A 15382-nucleotide genomic window follows, 5' to 3' on the forward strand; every position below is an offset into this window, starting at 1 on the left:
CCTTCCTTCCTTCCTTTCCATCCACCTATTCATCTATCTAACCATCTTCCTTCCTTCCTTCCTTCCTTCCTTCCCTCCCATCCACCTATTTATCTAACCATCTTCCTTCCTTCCTTCCCTCCCTCCCTCCTTCCTTTCCATCCACCTATTCATCTATCTAACCATCTTCCTTCCTTCCTTCCTTCCTTCCCTCCCATCCACCTATTTATCTAACCATCTTCCTTCCTTCCTTCCCTCCCTCCCTCCTTCCTTTCCATCCACCTATTCATCTATCTAACCATCTTCCTTCCTTCCTTCCCATCCACCTATTCATCTAACCATCTTCCTTCCTTCCTTCCCTCCCTCCCATCCACCTATTCATCTAACCATCTTCCTTCCTTCCTTCCCTCCCTCCCTCCTTCCTTTCCATCCACCTATTCATTTATCTAACCATCTTCCTTCCTTTCTTCCCATTCACCTATTTATCTAACCATCTTCCTTCCTTCCCTCCCTCCCTCCTTCCTTTCCATCCACCTATTCATCTATCTAACCATCTTCCTTCCTTCCCTCCCATCCACCTATCTATCTTCCTTCCCTCCCTCCCATCCACCTATTCATCTATCTAACCTCCCTTCCTTCCTTCTTCCTTCCTTCCAATCCACCTATTCATTTATCTAACCATCTTCCTTCCTTCCTTCCTTTCTTCCCATTCACCTATTTATCTAACCATCTTCCTTCCTTCCCTCCCTCCCTCCCTCCTTCCTTCCTTTCCATCCTATTCATCTAACCATCTTCCTTCCTTCCTTCCTTCCTTCCTTCCTTCCTTCCTTCCTTCCTTCCTTCCTTCCTTCCTTCCCTCCCTCCCATCCACCTATTCATCTATCTAACCAACCAACCAACCTACCTTCCTTCCTTCCTTCCTTCCTTCCCTCCCTCCCTCCCTCCCTCCCTCCCTCCCTCCCTCCCTCCCTCCCTCCCCAAGGTCCCTTCCGGCTCTATTCTGATTCCGATTCTGAAATTTGAAGGGGCTCAACTCTTTTTACAAGATGGATTTTGAAAGCACGAATCTTTTCGAAATTCTCCTCGATGGACAACAGGAGGGTTTGGATCCCGGACACAGCCTCGCTGCCGGAAACTCCGGCGTCCATATCCTCCTTCAAGACCACCCCTATGGCTGTCTTCCGGATAAACCCGGGAACTGCCCAGCCGGCCAGCTCCAGGTAAGACCCAGAACCTTGCAGAAAGCCCCTCGATTTACAACATTCGTTTAGCAACAGTTCAGAGTTAGAAAAAAAAAGTCCTCGCACTTACGACGTGACGAAAAACACTCATCCGTTGCTTTGTCTCCGTTTTGTGTCCCTCGTTCAGCGTCTTCCGGAGGACGATCCAGAAGAACTTTTACAACTTCGGATCAACCCTAATGAGGTCTACCATCCCAGGAGCTCAACGGCGTCTCCGGAGAACAGCGGCGACGTTTCCCCGAGTCTCGGCCGAGACCCCCTGCCTCACGACCCATCTCCCACCATCGTCCTGGAGGTCCTCTGTGACCCGGAAACCTTGGAAGATCCCAACCCTCTTGGTAAGCATCCATCGTAAGCAGGGGTGGGATTCAGCCGGTTCGGACAGATTTGGGCGAGCCAAAATTATTCATTTTAATCTGGTTCGCCAAACCGGTTGTTCCGAAGACTGGCTGACCCCACCCGCCCTGCCTTCCCCTCCCGGGAGTCTCCACACAGCCCGTTTTGGATGCCAGGTAAGTGCAGGGCGCACACGGAGGCTCTGCGAGGGCGAAAAATGAGTCTGGGCAGTGAACCGGTTGCTGAAATTTTTCAATCCCACCCCTGATCGTAGGGGGGGAAAAAAACAACCCCCTGCCTCGGTTTCCCTAAACTGCGATTTGGGAAGTTTAATCAGATTTAGGCCAGAGGAATTGAGCAAGAATCTAAATCCCGTTTCTTAAAAGTCGAGCCGTTCCCCCAAAAGTCAGGGGAACCCCTCCCTCTGGAATTGACCTCCAGTCGATAAGTCCCCGCTCAGAAGATTTCTAGCACAGGTAGTCCTCGACATAACGACCGCAAACGAGCCCCAAATTTCCGCCGCTCAGCGAGACAGGGGTTCGGGGAACGTTTCCCCGTTTCACGACCTCGCTTGCCGCCGTCGTTCCACGAAAGACGGCAGTCGTTCAGGGAGGAACAACGGTTGTTAAGTGAACCTGGCCGACAGGACACCCACACACACAGATACGGGGATGCTGCGACCGTCATAAATACGAGCCAGCTGCCAAGGGTCCGAATTTCGATCAGGGGAACCATCTATGGGGGATGCCGCTTTGGTTGTACGTGTGAAAAACGGGTCATCGGTTCCTTTTTTTCCCAGCGGCGCTGTCCCTTTGAACGGTCACTAAACGGACCGTTGTAAGTCGAGGACCACCTGTAAAATTATGATTATTATTTTTTAACAGAGGGAGCCGTTCGTAGAAGCAGCCATTAGAACTAAGGTTAAATTGCACCCAAGGCAGGGAATCAGGATTTTTACAGCCAAACCATCTCTTTCTCCTCGATTTTATCACATCAACAATGTGGGTGATACCGGGTTTTTTTGGGGGGGGGGGTTCTTTTCCAGCAAATTGGAGCCCCCTTGGAACCCACCCACCCATCTGCATTGCAAGCCAAGCATCGCTGGGTTGCTTGGAAGGGGCGATCCATTTAAACGCGGCCGAGGTTCCCACGGAGCAGGTAAGATAAGATACAAAAATGGGGTAAATTCAAATATTCCGGAATATTTCAAAGCATGGATCCAGTCCGGTCATTGGTGTTTAAAGGCACATCAGTGGCTTTTGAGATACACACACACACACACACACAAATTTGCATCTGGAAACTCCTGGCAAAGTTTAACGTTTTTCCGACTTGGCAACTTGAAGGCAAGGTGGACTTCAACTCCCAGAATGCCTCAGCTGGGGGAAAAAAATGCAAGCAGCCAATCCGTGTACGTGGAGGGCGGGTCCTGGTCTTGCGGGGCCCACTAGGGACTTACTTGGGCCATGGATTGGCCGTTCTTTCTTTCCGGCTCTATGTCCCGGAGGACTTTTTAATTGGGGCTGACAGCTTTCTTTTCAAAAAACAAAAAACAACGGGTTCCCCCCCCCCCCCGGGGGGTAGGCCGTTTTTGCCCTCCTGGAGGCTCCAGGAAAGCATCTGGAGCCTGGGGAGGGTGAAAAACGGGCCTACCGGAAGTACCGGAAGTCCGGAAACTGGCCTGTTTCTGGCCTCCGGAGGGCCTCTGGTGTCCGGGGGAAGTCATTTTCACTCTCCTGGAGGCTCGAGGACAGCCTCTGGAGCCTGGGGAGGGCGAAAAACAGGCCTACCGGAAGTCCAGAAACAGGCCTGTTTCTGGCCTCCAGGGGGCCTCTAGGGTCCGGGGAAGGCCGTTTTCGTCCTCCTGGAGGCTCGAGGACAGCCTCTGGAGCCTGGGGAGGGCGAAACAACGGGCCTACCGGAAATACCTGGCCTCTGGAGGGCGCGCGAAGCAAATCGGTTGTTACAATCGGTGAATCCCACCACTGCTATTATTCCCCTCTTATTTCTCTCTCTATTTTAACCTTTTTTTTTTCATGGCGCCGTAACATTCAAAGACGTTTCTTTCCTACCTTCCATCTTTCACCTGCTTTTGTTCTTCACATTTCCCTTCTTTCGCTCTTCCCCTCTATTTCTATCAAAGTTTCATCCTTCGTTCTTTCGTTTGTCCAGGGTTTCGATGTCCCCCTCCAGCCACCTGCCCTGTTCTTGACGGAGGAGGAGAGACACCTGCTAAGCCAGGAAGGCGTCTTGCTGCACGATGTCGTACACCTTTCCCAGGTGGGTAGCTGGGCGAAGAGACGGGGAGACCCCCAACAGCTTCCCCGTTGCCCAGATCGGGGGTGGGCTTCAAAAAATTTTAGCAAGGGGTTCTCTGCCTGGTTGCTAAGTGGACGTGGCCTAGTCGGTCTCCTGCACCACGGTTGGGGGGGGGCATTTTGCCCTCCCCGGGTTCCAGAGGCTTTTCTCGAGCCTCCGGGAGGGCAAAAACGGCCTCCCCAGGCTCCAGAGGCCCTCTGGAGGCCTTCCTGAACTTCCGGTAGGCCCATTTTTCGCCCTCTCCGAGCCTCCGCATGCGCCCTGCTGGCGCTGGTCCAGTTGAACGAAAACTCACCCTCGAGGGCTCATCGGGAGGGAGGGTCGCAGAACGTGAGTCGTGCGGGTCAGACGGGATCCTCAGCCCCATCTCTCTGCCCCTTCTCTGCAGGCGGAAGAGAGAATCCTCAAGAAAATACGGAGGAAGATTCGAAACAAGCACTCTGCCCAGGACAGCCGTCGACGCAAAAAGGAATATTTGGACGGTCTGGAGAGCCGGTGAGACGGGCGGGAAGCTTGGATGCTTGCTAGTTGTTTGTTTCTTTCCCTATCATGGTCCCAATCGTGGTTAGAAGAGGATCTGTGGCTCTCCGAAATAAGATCTTTTCAGTATCCCGGATTCCCACTCCCTCGGCCCCAGGGAGACGGCGCCACTCCGACTCCCATCAGCCACGGCCCTTAGCCAGGCATTCTGGGAGTCGCCGTCGGAGTTCAAGAAAGAAACGAAAGACGTCACGGAGATCGGAGGAGCGAGGGGGGAGAGACAACTCCCGTTTTCCCCATCCGTCACAGCAGCTAGGGCAGGAGTCAGCAACCTGCAGCTCTGGAGCCGCCTGTGGCTCTTTCACCCCTCTGCTGCAGCTCCGTCATTCAAAATATGCGTCACAACCGCCAATGTGCGACACCCACCGGCACACGATTTATTCAGCTTTTCAACCCCCGGTTAGGCCAACCATGGATAAATCCAAGAAAAGTTTCAAAAGAAAACAGAACATTTAATTCAACGACATATGCTAGCTTTGTGGCCGCTCGAGAAATAAGTCAGGCACACAGGGAAGGGTTTTTGTGGCTCCCGGTGTTTTCTTTTCTGTGGGAAACTGGGTCCAAATGGCTCTTTGAGTGTTGAAGATTGCAGAGTCCCTGAGCTAGGGTGTTGTGATGGGAACTGTAGTCCGGGAAATTTCGGGAGCTGGGAAAGCAAGAACCGATGTTGGCCTGTCTGTTCGCTCGACAGGGTGGCTGCTTGCTCGGCGCAAAACCGAGATCTCAAGAAGAAAGTCCAGCAGTTGGAGAAGCATAAAGAGTGAGTTGGGGAGGCCTGGTTTCCTGCCCCCCCCCCCGTTTTTTGGTTTATGCTTGGCTGCCCCCCCCCCCCCGCCAAGACCCCAGAGACGCTGACTGGAGGGTGGTCTCAGAACTAGACCTGCAATTCCATCAGGAGCAAAGTTTCTGTTTTCGGAAGACAACTTGAAAGCAAGAATGGGGTCTCAGGTCAACATGCATCTTTTGTAGCCTCTGATCTTGTACCGGTAGGGTAGACTGTTCCTGGAGAGGGAGGTTTCCTTTAGTCAATGCCTTTAAGGTGGAGGTCTTCATGTCTTCCATCAGGTGTGCCATTAAAATAATCTTGGTTTGTGGCAGTGAGTTTCCCCTTCCTTTCTTCCTTCCATCCTTCCTTCTATCATCCATCTTCCTCCCTTCCTTCATCTTCCTTCTTTCCTTCCATGTTCTTCCTTCCTTCCTTCCATCACCTATCTTCCTTCCTTTTATTATCTTCCTTCTTTCCTTCTATGTTATTCCTTCCATCATCTATCTTCCTTCCTTCCATCATCTTCCTTCTTTCCTTCCATGTTCTTCCTTCCTTCTATCATCTATCTTCCTTCCTTTCTTCTATCATCTATCTTCCTTCCTATCATCTTCCTTCTTTCCTTTCTATGTTCTTCCTTCTTTCCATCATCTTTCTTCCTTCTATCATCTTCCTTCTATCTTCTATCTTCCTTCCTTCCATCATCTTCCTTCTTCCCTTCCTTCCATCATCTATCTTTATTCCTTCTATCATCTTCCTTCTATCCTCTATCTTCCTTCCTTCCATCGTCTATCTTCCTTCCTTCCTTCCATCATCTTCCTTCTTCCCTTCCTTCCATCATCTATCTTTATTCCTTCCTTCCTTCCTTTCCTCCTTCCTTTTTTCCTTTCTTCTATGATCCTCCCTCCCTCCCTCTCTCCCCTCCTTCCAGAAACCTTTGAGTGAGACCAGAAAGCTTAAGACAGAAGAGGAAGGCTGGGAGAATCTGGGAGTCCAGGATGCACCTCCAACTCCAGACCCCATGTTCTCCTGACCAGCCTCGTGTCTGGCCTGTGGCTGTGACCCAGTCAGTGTCCAGGACTTTCCTTGCCTGGGCTCCTGTGGAGGGTGACCCTCCAAGCTTCAACATCTCTTGCAGGTCCCTTCTGGACCAGCTACGGAAGCTCCAGGGACTCCTGGCCGAGACGTCCACCAAGGCAGCCCAGACCAGCACCTGCCTTGTGGTAAGTGGCCTTCACTCTTCCAGCGCTGGGTCTCCGGGGTTCCCTCTCCCATCATCCCCATCTCTTTCCCTCTCCAGATCCTCCTCGTCTCCTTCGGCCTTTTCATCTGGCCCACCTGGGCCTCGTTCTACGGCGCGTCTCAGGTCGGCGGAGAGAACCCCGAACCGTCAGGAGGTGAGTATCGTCACCGCCACTGCTTTCCAGTGCCTGCCATTCAAAGATAGAGTGCCTCCGGAATTGGAGGCTCCACTGAGCCCATAGTCCTTCGGTCTCATCTGAAAACACAGCTTGCTGATCTTAAATTGACCTTTCCGGTTCATACACACCTGTCCTAAGGTGGCTAGAGTAGAATAGAATATTATGTTCTGGAATATGGAGTAGAATATATTTAATATTATGGAGTGGAGTGGAGTGGAGTGGAGTGGAGTGGAGTGGAGTGGAGTGGAGTGGAGTGGAGTGGAGTGGAGTGGAGTAGAGTAGAGTAGAGTAGAGTAGAGTAGAATAGGAGTAGAGTAAGTAGAATAATTAGAATAGAATAGGAGAGGAAAGGAGAATAGAAAATAGGAATAGAATAGAATAGAATTACAATACAAGGAATGGAATGGAATAGAATAGAATAAGAGTAGAGTAGAGTAGAGTAGAGTAGAGTAGAGTAGAGTAGAGTAGAGTAGAGTAGAGTAGAATAGAATAGAATAGAATAAAATAGAATAGGAGTAGAGTAGAGTAGAGTAGAGTAGAGTAGAGTAGAGTAGAGTAGAATAGAATAGAATAGAATAGAATAGAATAGGAGTAGAGTAAGTAGAATAATTAGAATAGAAGAGGAGAGGAGAGTAGAATAGAAAATAGGAATATAATAGAATAGAATTACAATACAAGGAATGGAATGGAATAGAATAGAATAGAATAAGAGTAGAGTAGAGTAGAGTAGAGTAGAGTAGAGTAGAGCAGAGCAGAGCAGAGCAGAGCAGAGCAGAGCAGAACAGGAGTAGAGTAGAGTAGAGTAGAGTAGAGTAGAGTAGAGTAGAGTAGAGTAGAGTAGAGTAGAGTAGAGTAGAATAGGAGTAGAGTAAGTAGAATAATTAGAATAGAAGAGGAGAGGAGAGGAGAGGAGAGGAGAGGAGAGGAGAGGAGAGGAGAGGAGAGGAGAGGAGAATAGAAAATAGAAATAGAATAGAATTACAATACATGGAATGGAATGGAATGGAATGGAATGGAATGGAATGGAATGGAATGGAATGGAATGGAATGGAATGGAATAGAATAGAATATGGAATGGAATGGAATGGAATGGAATGGAATAGTGGAATGAAGAATGGAATGGAATGGAATGGAATAGAATAGGAATTAGGATAAAGAATAGAATAGGATAGGATAGGATAGGATAGGATAGGATAGGATAGGATAGGATAGGATAGAATAGAATAGGATAGGATAGGATAGAAAATACAATAGTGTGCAGAATGCAGAATAGAAAATATTATAGAACAGAGTAGAATATAAAGTACAAACTATTCTATAGAATTGAAAACAGTACAGAATAGAAAATATGGAAGAATACAGAACTGAATGGAGGAGAATTGAGGCAGGGTCCCCATTTTAACACCCCGCGTCTTTTCACTCCACCAGTCCGTTCCCGAAATATCTTGACCCAAAAGGGATCCTCTGAGCCGGGGACACCGTCCGCCGCCCGTCACCCAGAAGAGCCCCACGTTGGAGCGGAATGGCCCCCCGCGGCTCCCCAACACCCGCATCGCCGAGGACGAGAAAAACCTCCCCGGGGTGGGGGAGACAGCCCAGGAGGCAGCATCTGAACCCAAGACCCAACCGAAGAATCGTCGGCGAGGGGAGGCCACCAGGCCGGACCTCGATGAGATATGAGACATCCCGGCAAACATTAACTGCAAAGGTTTTGCGGCTGGGAAGTTTTACGTTCTGAAACGAACAGCCAAGGGTACTCCAGAGCATGTGCAAAGGGCCTTTTTCTCCCCTTGTCAACAAGCAGCAACCAATCCGAGGGACAGATCCTTGCCGGCTGCCAAAAAACCCAAAGCGATTCATTTCCCGAGTTTTCTTTAACAAGATTTGTTGAGCCGGGGAGGAAAAAAAGGATGACGTCACCAGAATTCCCACTTCTCCGAATCTTTTTTTCCCCCCTCTCCAAACCGTCTCAGACATCGGGCGTGGGGTTCAAGGGGTACAGCTCAGCGGTTAAAACATGCCGGATAATAATACCCGGCAGTGTCAGGGTGAAGGACGCTGGGATTTGTAGTCCGCGGATTCCAAACCTTCCCCCAAAGCCGGAGGTTTAATGTAATTCACGGGCTTTCGTTATTTTCCTTAATGAATTTCATTCCATTCTTCGCTGGCTCTTGTCTTCCGCACCCCCCAACCCCGGATTCTCTCCCTTGCCCCCCCCAAAACCGCCTCCCCCCCTTCCAACAGAAATCAAATTATCCTGCTTGGAAACGAAGGAGTTTAATTAACATAAGCCGAGCGTCGCCCGAGGCTCCATCCGTCTGCTTCAAACCTTTCTCGATCCTGTAGGGTTTTTTTTTCTCCCTTCCCACCAAGGAACCTCATTATCCAGAATGGCAACTCGCAGGAGGTTCTTCCATCCGATCTCCTGCCGGGAGATTTCACGCCAAGAAACTTTCCATCCTCAGAAATTCAATTTATAAACCGTTGCCTTCGGGACGGCGGATGCAAAAAATGGGGGGGTGGATTCGTTCAGCCAGATGATTTTGAGAGAAAGGCCTTGAAAAATCCTTCCTGCCTTCCTTCCTTCCTGCCTGCCTGCCTTCCCTTCCTTCCTTCCTTCCTTCCTCCCTTCCTTCCTGCCTGCCTGCCTTCCTTCCTTCTTTCTCATTTCCATCTCCCTCCCTCCATCCTTCCTTCCTTCTCCTCATTCCCATCTCCTTCCTTCCATCCTTCCTGCCTTCCTTCCTTCCTGCCTGCCTGCCTTCTCCTCATTCCCATCTCCTTCCTTCCATCCTTCCTTCCTTCCTTCCTTCCTGCCTCGCTGCCTTCCTTCCTTCCCTTCCTTCCTTCCTTCTTTCTCATTTCCATCTCCCTCCCTCCATCCTTCCTTCCTTCTCCTCATTCCCATCTCCTTCCTTCCTTCCATCCTTCCTTCCTTCCTTCCTGCCTTCCTTCCTGCCTGCCTGCCTTCTCCTCATTCCCATCTCCTTCCTTCCATCCTTCCTTCCTTCCTTCCTGCCTCCCTGCCTTCCTTCCTTCCTGCCTTCCTTCCTTCCTTCCTTCTTTCTCCTCATTTCCATCTCCCTCCCTCCATCCTTCTTTCCTTCTCCTCATTCCCATCTCCTTCCTTCCATCCTTCCTTCCTTCCTTCCTGCCTCCCTTCCTTCCTTCCTTCTTTCTCATTTCCATCTCCCTCCCTCCATCCTTCCTTCCTTCTCCTCATTCCCATCTCCTTCCTTCCTTCCATCCTTCCTTCCTTCCTTCCTTCCTTCCTTCCTTCCTGCCTTCCTTCCTGCCTGCCTGCCTGCCTTCTCCTCATTCCCATCTCCTTCCTTCCATCCTTCCTTCCTTCCTTCCTGCCTCCCTGCCTTCCTTCCTTCCTGCCTTCCTTCCTTCCTTCCTTCTTTCTCCTCATTTCCATCTCCCTCCCTCCATCCTTCCTTCCTTCTCCTCATTCCCATCTCCTTCCTTCCATCCTTCCTTCCTTCCTTCCTTCCTGCCTTCCTTCCTGCCTTCCTTCCTGCCTTCCTTCCTTCCTTCCCCTCCCGCTTCAAAGGATCTTTTTAATGCGCCTCGAAGTACAAGAAGTCCTCGCCGTACGGCCGTCAATTGAGCTCCAAATTTCCCGCTGCTAAGCGAGACGTTCGTTAAGTGAATTTTGCTTCCCTCGCCACCGTCGCAAAAGGGACATCGTGTGACCCCCATCGTAAACACGAGTCCCTCGCCAAACGCCTGGATTTTGATCACGTGGCTGCGGGGAGGCCGCGACGGTCATAAGTGTGAAACAAGGGTCACGAGTCGCTTTTTTCAGTGGCGCTGTAACTTCGAATAGTCCCTACATGAACTGTTGTTAAGTTCGGCGAAAAAAAATGCCAAAAGTGAGGAATTAGAGCAAAGCTAAAGCGGGGAGGGGAAAAAAATTTTTTACGGAAGAAGGAACACTCCAGCTTCAGTCCACTGCTATTAATCTCAATTTTTATCTTTATTTAAAAAAAAAAAAGACGGCGCAGAAGAAAGGATCTATATCTCATTCCTGCCCATCCGAGAAATATTAAAATTTTAAGATTGACAAGGATGGATGGCCGGGCTTCGAATTCGAGATCAAGTTTTCCTTAAGGCTGCCGAGCTTTTAGAAAAATTAATTCCTGTAAAAAAAAAAAAACAGATCCGGCTTTCGGGCAGAGACATCCCCTCCGTTCCCCCAGACTTGTTCCAACCGATGTCTAGAATTATAAAGACAGCGTATTTTTCCTACTCTGCGTTAGACGAACAAAAAATGGACTTTTTGTTCGGCTCGTCGGGTTTGCCAAGCGAGATAAATTACATTCAACAGATGCAGTTCCTGCCAAGGGCAAAAAACAGTCAGGTGCAGTTCGGGAGACGAAATCGTAAATCAAGCCGGCTTCCAACGCTTTCTGCAATAAGCTAAACCATAGTCCTCGATTTACGACCATAACGGAGCCCAACATTTTCTGTCGCTAAGCGAGACATTGAGGGTTTTTTTGGCCTCGTTTTACCACCTTTCTCGCTGTGGTTGTTCAGCGAGTCGTCGCGGCTAAGTGAGTCACACGGATGTTAAGCGAATCCGGCTTTCCCCCGTCGACTTGGCTGGTCAGGAGGTGGCGAAAGGGGATTGTGCGACACTCCCACCCTCCTTGGACGCTACGACCGTCGTATAAAGAGGAGCCGGTTTGCCTGCCGAGCGTCCGAATTTTGATAGCGTGACCGCGAGGAGGGGGGAATGCTACGATGGTCAGAAGTGCTGATCAAATAAAATCTTTATCAAAATCGGTGGCTCAGGGGCTAAGACGCTAAGCTTGTCGATCGAAAGGTCGGCAGTTCAGCGGTTCAAATCCCTAGTGCCGCGTCACGGGGTGAGCTCCCGTGACTTGTCCCAGCTTCTGCCAACCTAGCAGTTCGAAAGCAGGTAAAAAATGCCAGTAGAAAAATAGGGACCACCTTTGGTGGGAAGGTAAGAGCGTTCTGTGCACCTTTGGCATTGAGTCATGCCGGCCACATGACCACGGAGATGTCTCCGGACAGCGCTGGCTCTTTGGCTTTGAAACGGAGATGAGCACCGCCCCCTAGAGTCAGGAACGACTAGCACATATGTGCGTGGGGAACCTTTATCTTTTTAGACCAGCGTAATCCTAATTCGTTCCACCAGCGGGCTAAATCAAGCCTCCCTATCCAGGAGCAGTCTACCGCTCTCGAAACACCGCTCTCCCTTTCCCTCCACTTGGCTTTTTTTAAAAATTAATCCGCCGGCTCTTCTCAAAGATCTTTCTCCTTCCCGCCCAGGGAATCGGCGTTTCCTTCCCCACTCACTCCTCCCCGGGGGACCCAATTTTCACGGCGCGACATGAAAGGGAAAAAACCGAAAGATGAGAACAAGAAGGGGGAGAAAAAAAAAAAAAGAAGAAGAAGAAAGAAAACCAGAGCTGGCTTCGTTCGGCCAATTAACGCTGCAGCTTTGATGAATGCTAATAATAAACCCCCAAAATAGTTTCGCGAGATATATTAGCGGTGCCAGAGTTAGTCAGGATATTGCTCGCTGGGCCTCGTCCAGAGAGACGGATGAATCAAAGTCAACGGTTTAATTTTTTTTCACCGTTGCCAAATTACAAATGCATTCAAAACCCTCCGGAGGGACCTCTTGATTGGCAGCCCCTGCCTGGAACAACAACCCACAACCCCCCCCCCCCCACACACACACACCATCCAGCTTCGAAATCTAGGGCGCGGCCGTGCCACTCGCTCGCCCAAGAATCCTTGGTTAAGTTTGGCTCCTTCCCATCCTTGCCAGGGGCCCATTCCCCAGGAAACCAGGTTTAAGGGGTGCTTCATCTTCCGCAGTTAAAAGACACCCCCCCTCCCTCTCTCTCTCTCCGTCCCCGGGGAGGCTGGCGTGGGCTGCCGGAGAAACGGTGCCGGATGTACTTTCGTGCCTGAAGCTGGCGAAGAAGATTTTTGGTTTCAGCACCGTGGACAGCTCCCGGTTGTGCTGAGACGTTGCTCTTCCTGTGGATTTGCCCCGGGGAGACGCCAACCATGATTGGGATCCGTTTGGGCATCGTGGCCCTTCTCTGCCTCTTCTTCCTGGTCCGGGGAGAGCCGGCTAACCAAGGAATATCGGAATTGCCGCTTAAACACACGTACCCGGCGCACGAGAAGGAGCTGGTGAGTAACCGAGGATCGGTAGCGGGACGGAGCTACGGGGGAGAACCCCGAAAAAAGAACGACGGGGTGGTTGGTCACGGCATGGATCGCTCCCAGAAGGGCAAGAAAACAGAGCAGGGAACCTGGTTTCTCATCATCGGTGCCCGTTCCCACATGCATAAAGCGGGGAACGGTGCCAAAAAGACCCCGAAAACAAGATAAAGGAGTAACAGACTGCCATTAAGCCAGCATGCGTCAAAGGGCAGGGCTGCAAATCTCAGCCAGAGGGGATAAGTCAAGCCTTCTGCCCCTCTGGGTAGCGGCTAAGTAGGGGATGATGGGTGCTGTAATCCAGTATTCCCAGAGTAGCATTGATTGATTATTCCAATCCGTTTTAGCAATTAGGGAGGTGAAAATATTTTCATTTTCTTGTTAATAATTGAGCAGGGATAAACTTCAGAGACCCTGAATCAAAATGCCCGGAGAGATTTTTTTGGCAGCGAAGCCCCCTCCCCAAACTCAGAAAATAAGACCCCCGGGGCCCCCCACAGCCCCATTAACCCCGGTCGAGCACGTTACGCAACAGGGAAGCGATTCGTGTTTGCCAAACCTGGTTTGATTTCGGGAGCGCTTACAGTTTAAGGAATTTGTTGCCCTTTCCACAGGCAGGCGGAGGATGAGCGGGGGGGGAGGGAAGGGAGAACTGAGTGGAGCCTCCAGATTCAGAGGCAGTCTATCTGGTCTCACTTTTTAGACGGCGAAGAATTGGGCGAGAAAGGAGAGGAAACAAACAAACAAAAATGTTTCCCACGTTTTGATTTCTTCCAGCTGGACGAACTGCAGGAAGTGCTGGAAAAACTGCAGCATAAGAAAGTCTCGGCTTGGGAGAAGAAATTCAACCAAGTGCCCAAGGTATATTTGGGGAAGGAGGGGGGCACCCCCCCCATAATTTAAGAGAGAGGGGTGGGGTTTCATCCACCTCTTTCTGGGAAGGCTATCCGTGCCCACCATCCCGAGAGGAGGTAGGTCTGAGCACCACTGAACCGGATCCTGGAATCTTTTAATTCTCGCAGGCTGACGCCAGAGGTCATTTAGCCTGACCCCGTTCGGCCCCGGGTCCTAGCCATTGTCCTGAACTGTTCTGCTCGAGTTTAAGGAAGAGAACGGAGCTTCCTGGTCATGCGAAGAGCAAAAAAGGACTCGCCGGTTCAAGAAAGGGGGGGTTTACACAGAGTGAAAGCCCCCCCTTTCTTGATTGACTTTCTCCCCCTCTCTTCCAGTGCTCCTTCGGAGACCCCTGCGCCGTCCGGAAAGGCCCCCGCATCGGCAAACTCTGCGACTGTCCCCGGAGAGCCAGCTGCAATGCTTTCCTTCTCAAATGCTTGTGAGATGCACCCGATAATTCACCCTCCCGTCTTGAGGCTTTGCGTTCTGCTTCTCTGCAATCTGTCAGCTCTGGGGTTTCGGGGGGTGGGGGATTATTGGGGAGGTGGGGGACGAGGAGAGCTTGAGTCGCTCCCTCCCCTTTGCTGGAATCCTGGAGCCGGGCGTTGGGAGGAATAAAGGAGACTACCTGAGCATGTCTAGAGTGTATTTTCTTCTGCCGGGAGGGGCTTTCCAGAACCGAGGGCGGAAAAATTTGGATTTTTTTTGTTTATTTGTTCCTGGGCCTGAAATTTGATTTTTTTTTTGGGGGGGGGGGAACGATTTTCAATCTGAGCGCTTTTAATTTTGAATTCAACGCACGCGCAGCACGCTAAGTCTTCCCATTTTGAGGCTCCCCTAAACATTTGAGGCTGCCCATAAATTAAAAGATATTCGGACTCGGCCTGTCGTTCGAATCCAGGCCTTTCCAGCGACGTCTGAAATAAAAGGGAAATTAAAATCTGGATCCTTCCACCTTCCCCCCCCCACCCCAAAATTCTGGGTTCTAGAATAAACGCATTTTCTGAGTCGGCCCCAAGCCGTCGACCTATCAACGCAACCAATTTAGCTGCAAAAGATAAAAACCCAGGATCAAACTAACCACAGTTAGCCCCCCTGTGGGAACGCAGAGACTGGGTTTATAATGAATATAAAAGGATCTATTATAGTTGATTGTCACTCCTCACATTTTCCCTGCGGTTCAATTTATTCCAACCTTGGTGAGCTTTTAAATCCGCGTTTCTCAAGCGTGGCAACTTTACAAATAAGTGGAACTTCAACTCCCAGAATTCTGCGCTGTGCAGGCTGGGGGAATTCTGGGAGTTGAAGTCCTTCTATCTATTTATCTATTCCACTATCTTATCTTCCACTGAGAAATATTACTTTCATCATCATCCTCTTTTAATGACCCAATAAATCCCTTGCGGGGTGGAGTCTGGGCAACTGAATGGAGTTGGCAGAGAGTTTTTACTGGCCGGATGCCTTTCCTGTTGCCAGGGCGGAGTTTTGTTCAGCAGATAATATTCTCATGGTGCCCAGAGAGAGAAATATCTGCCTCTTCCTAGGATCGAACTCACAGCCTCCTGATTGTGAGGCCAGAGCTCCACCTCTAGGCCACCGCACCACTCCTCCGAACGGTCACTAAATGAACCGTTGTAAGTCAAGGACTACCTGTAGATCGTCATCATCGTATTTTAACG

At 50.3% G+C, this 15382-nt stretch overlaps 3 protein-coding genes across 3 annotated transcripts in view; 2 read left to right on the forward strand and 1 right to left on the reverse strand.

Moving 5' to 3' along the window:
• The window catches only part of SLC39A1 (solute carrier family 39 member 1), a 31188-nt gene that overhangs the window by 12777 nt on the left and 3029 nt on the right, over positions 1 to 15382 (reverse strand). The window lies entirely within an intron of this gene.
• On the forward strand, positions 1026 to 8519 carry CREB3L4 (cAMP responsive element binding protein 3 like 4). The gene is given in 10 exon segments (XM_070951014.1): positions 1026 to 1199; positions 1348 to 1558; positions 2602 to 2714; positions 3729 to 3836; positions 4264 to 4370; positions 5107 to 5175; positions 6317 to 6401; positions 6479 to 6575; positions 8028 to 8125; positions 8127 to 8519. Coding segments are annotated over 10 exon segments (1215 nt in total). The 3' UTR covers positions 8280 to 8519.
• On the forward strand, positions 12651 to 14176 carry LOC139322379 (cocaine- and amphetamine-regulated transcript protein-like). The gene is made up of 3 exons (XM_070951478.1): positions 12651 to 12779; positions 13587 to 13670; positions 14039 to 14176. The coding sequence occupies exons 1-3, from the start codon at positions 12651 to 12653 to the stop codon at positions 14144 to 14146; spliced, it is 321 nt and encodes a 106-aa protein (XP_070807579.1). The 3' UTR covers positions 14147 to 14176.

The sequence above is a fragment of the Pituophis catenifer genome, unplaced genomic scaffold (assembly GCF_029215685.1).
Source record: "Pituophis catenifer annectens isolate HBS135680 unplaced genomic scaffold, rPitCat1.0.hap2 SCAF_10, whole genome shotgun sequence".
In the NCBI taxonomy this organism is placed as follows: domain Eukaryota; kingdom Metazoa; phylum Chordata; class Lepidosauria; order Squamata; family Colubridae; genus Pituophis; species Pituophis catenifer.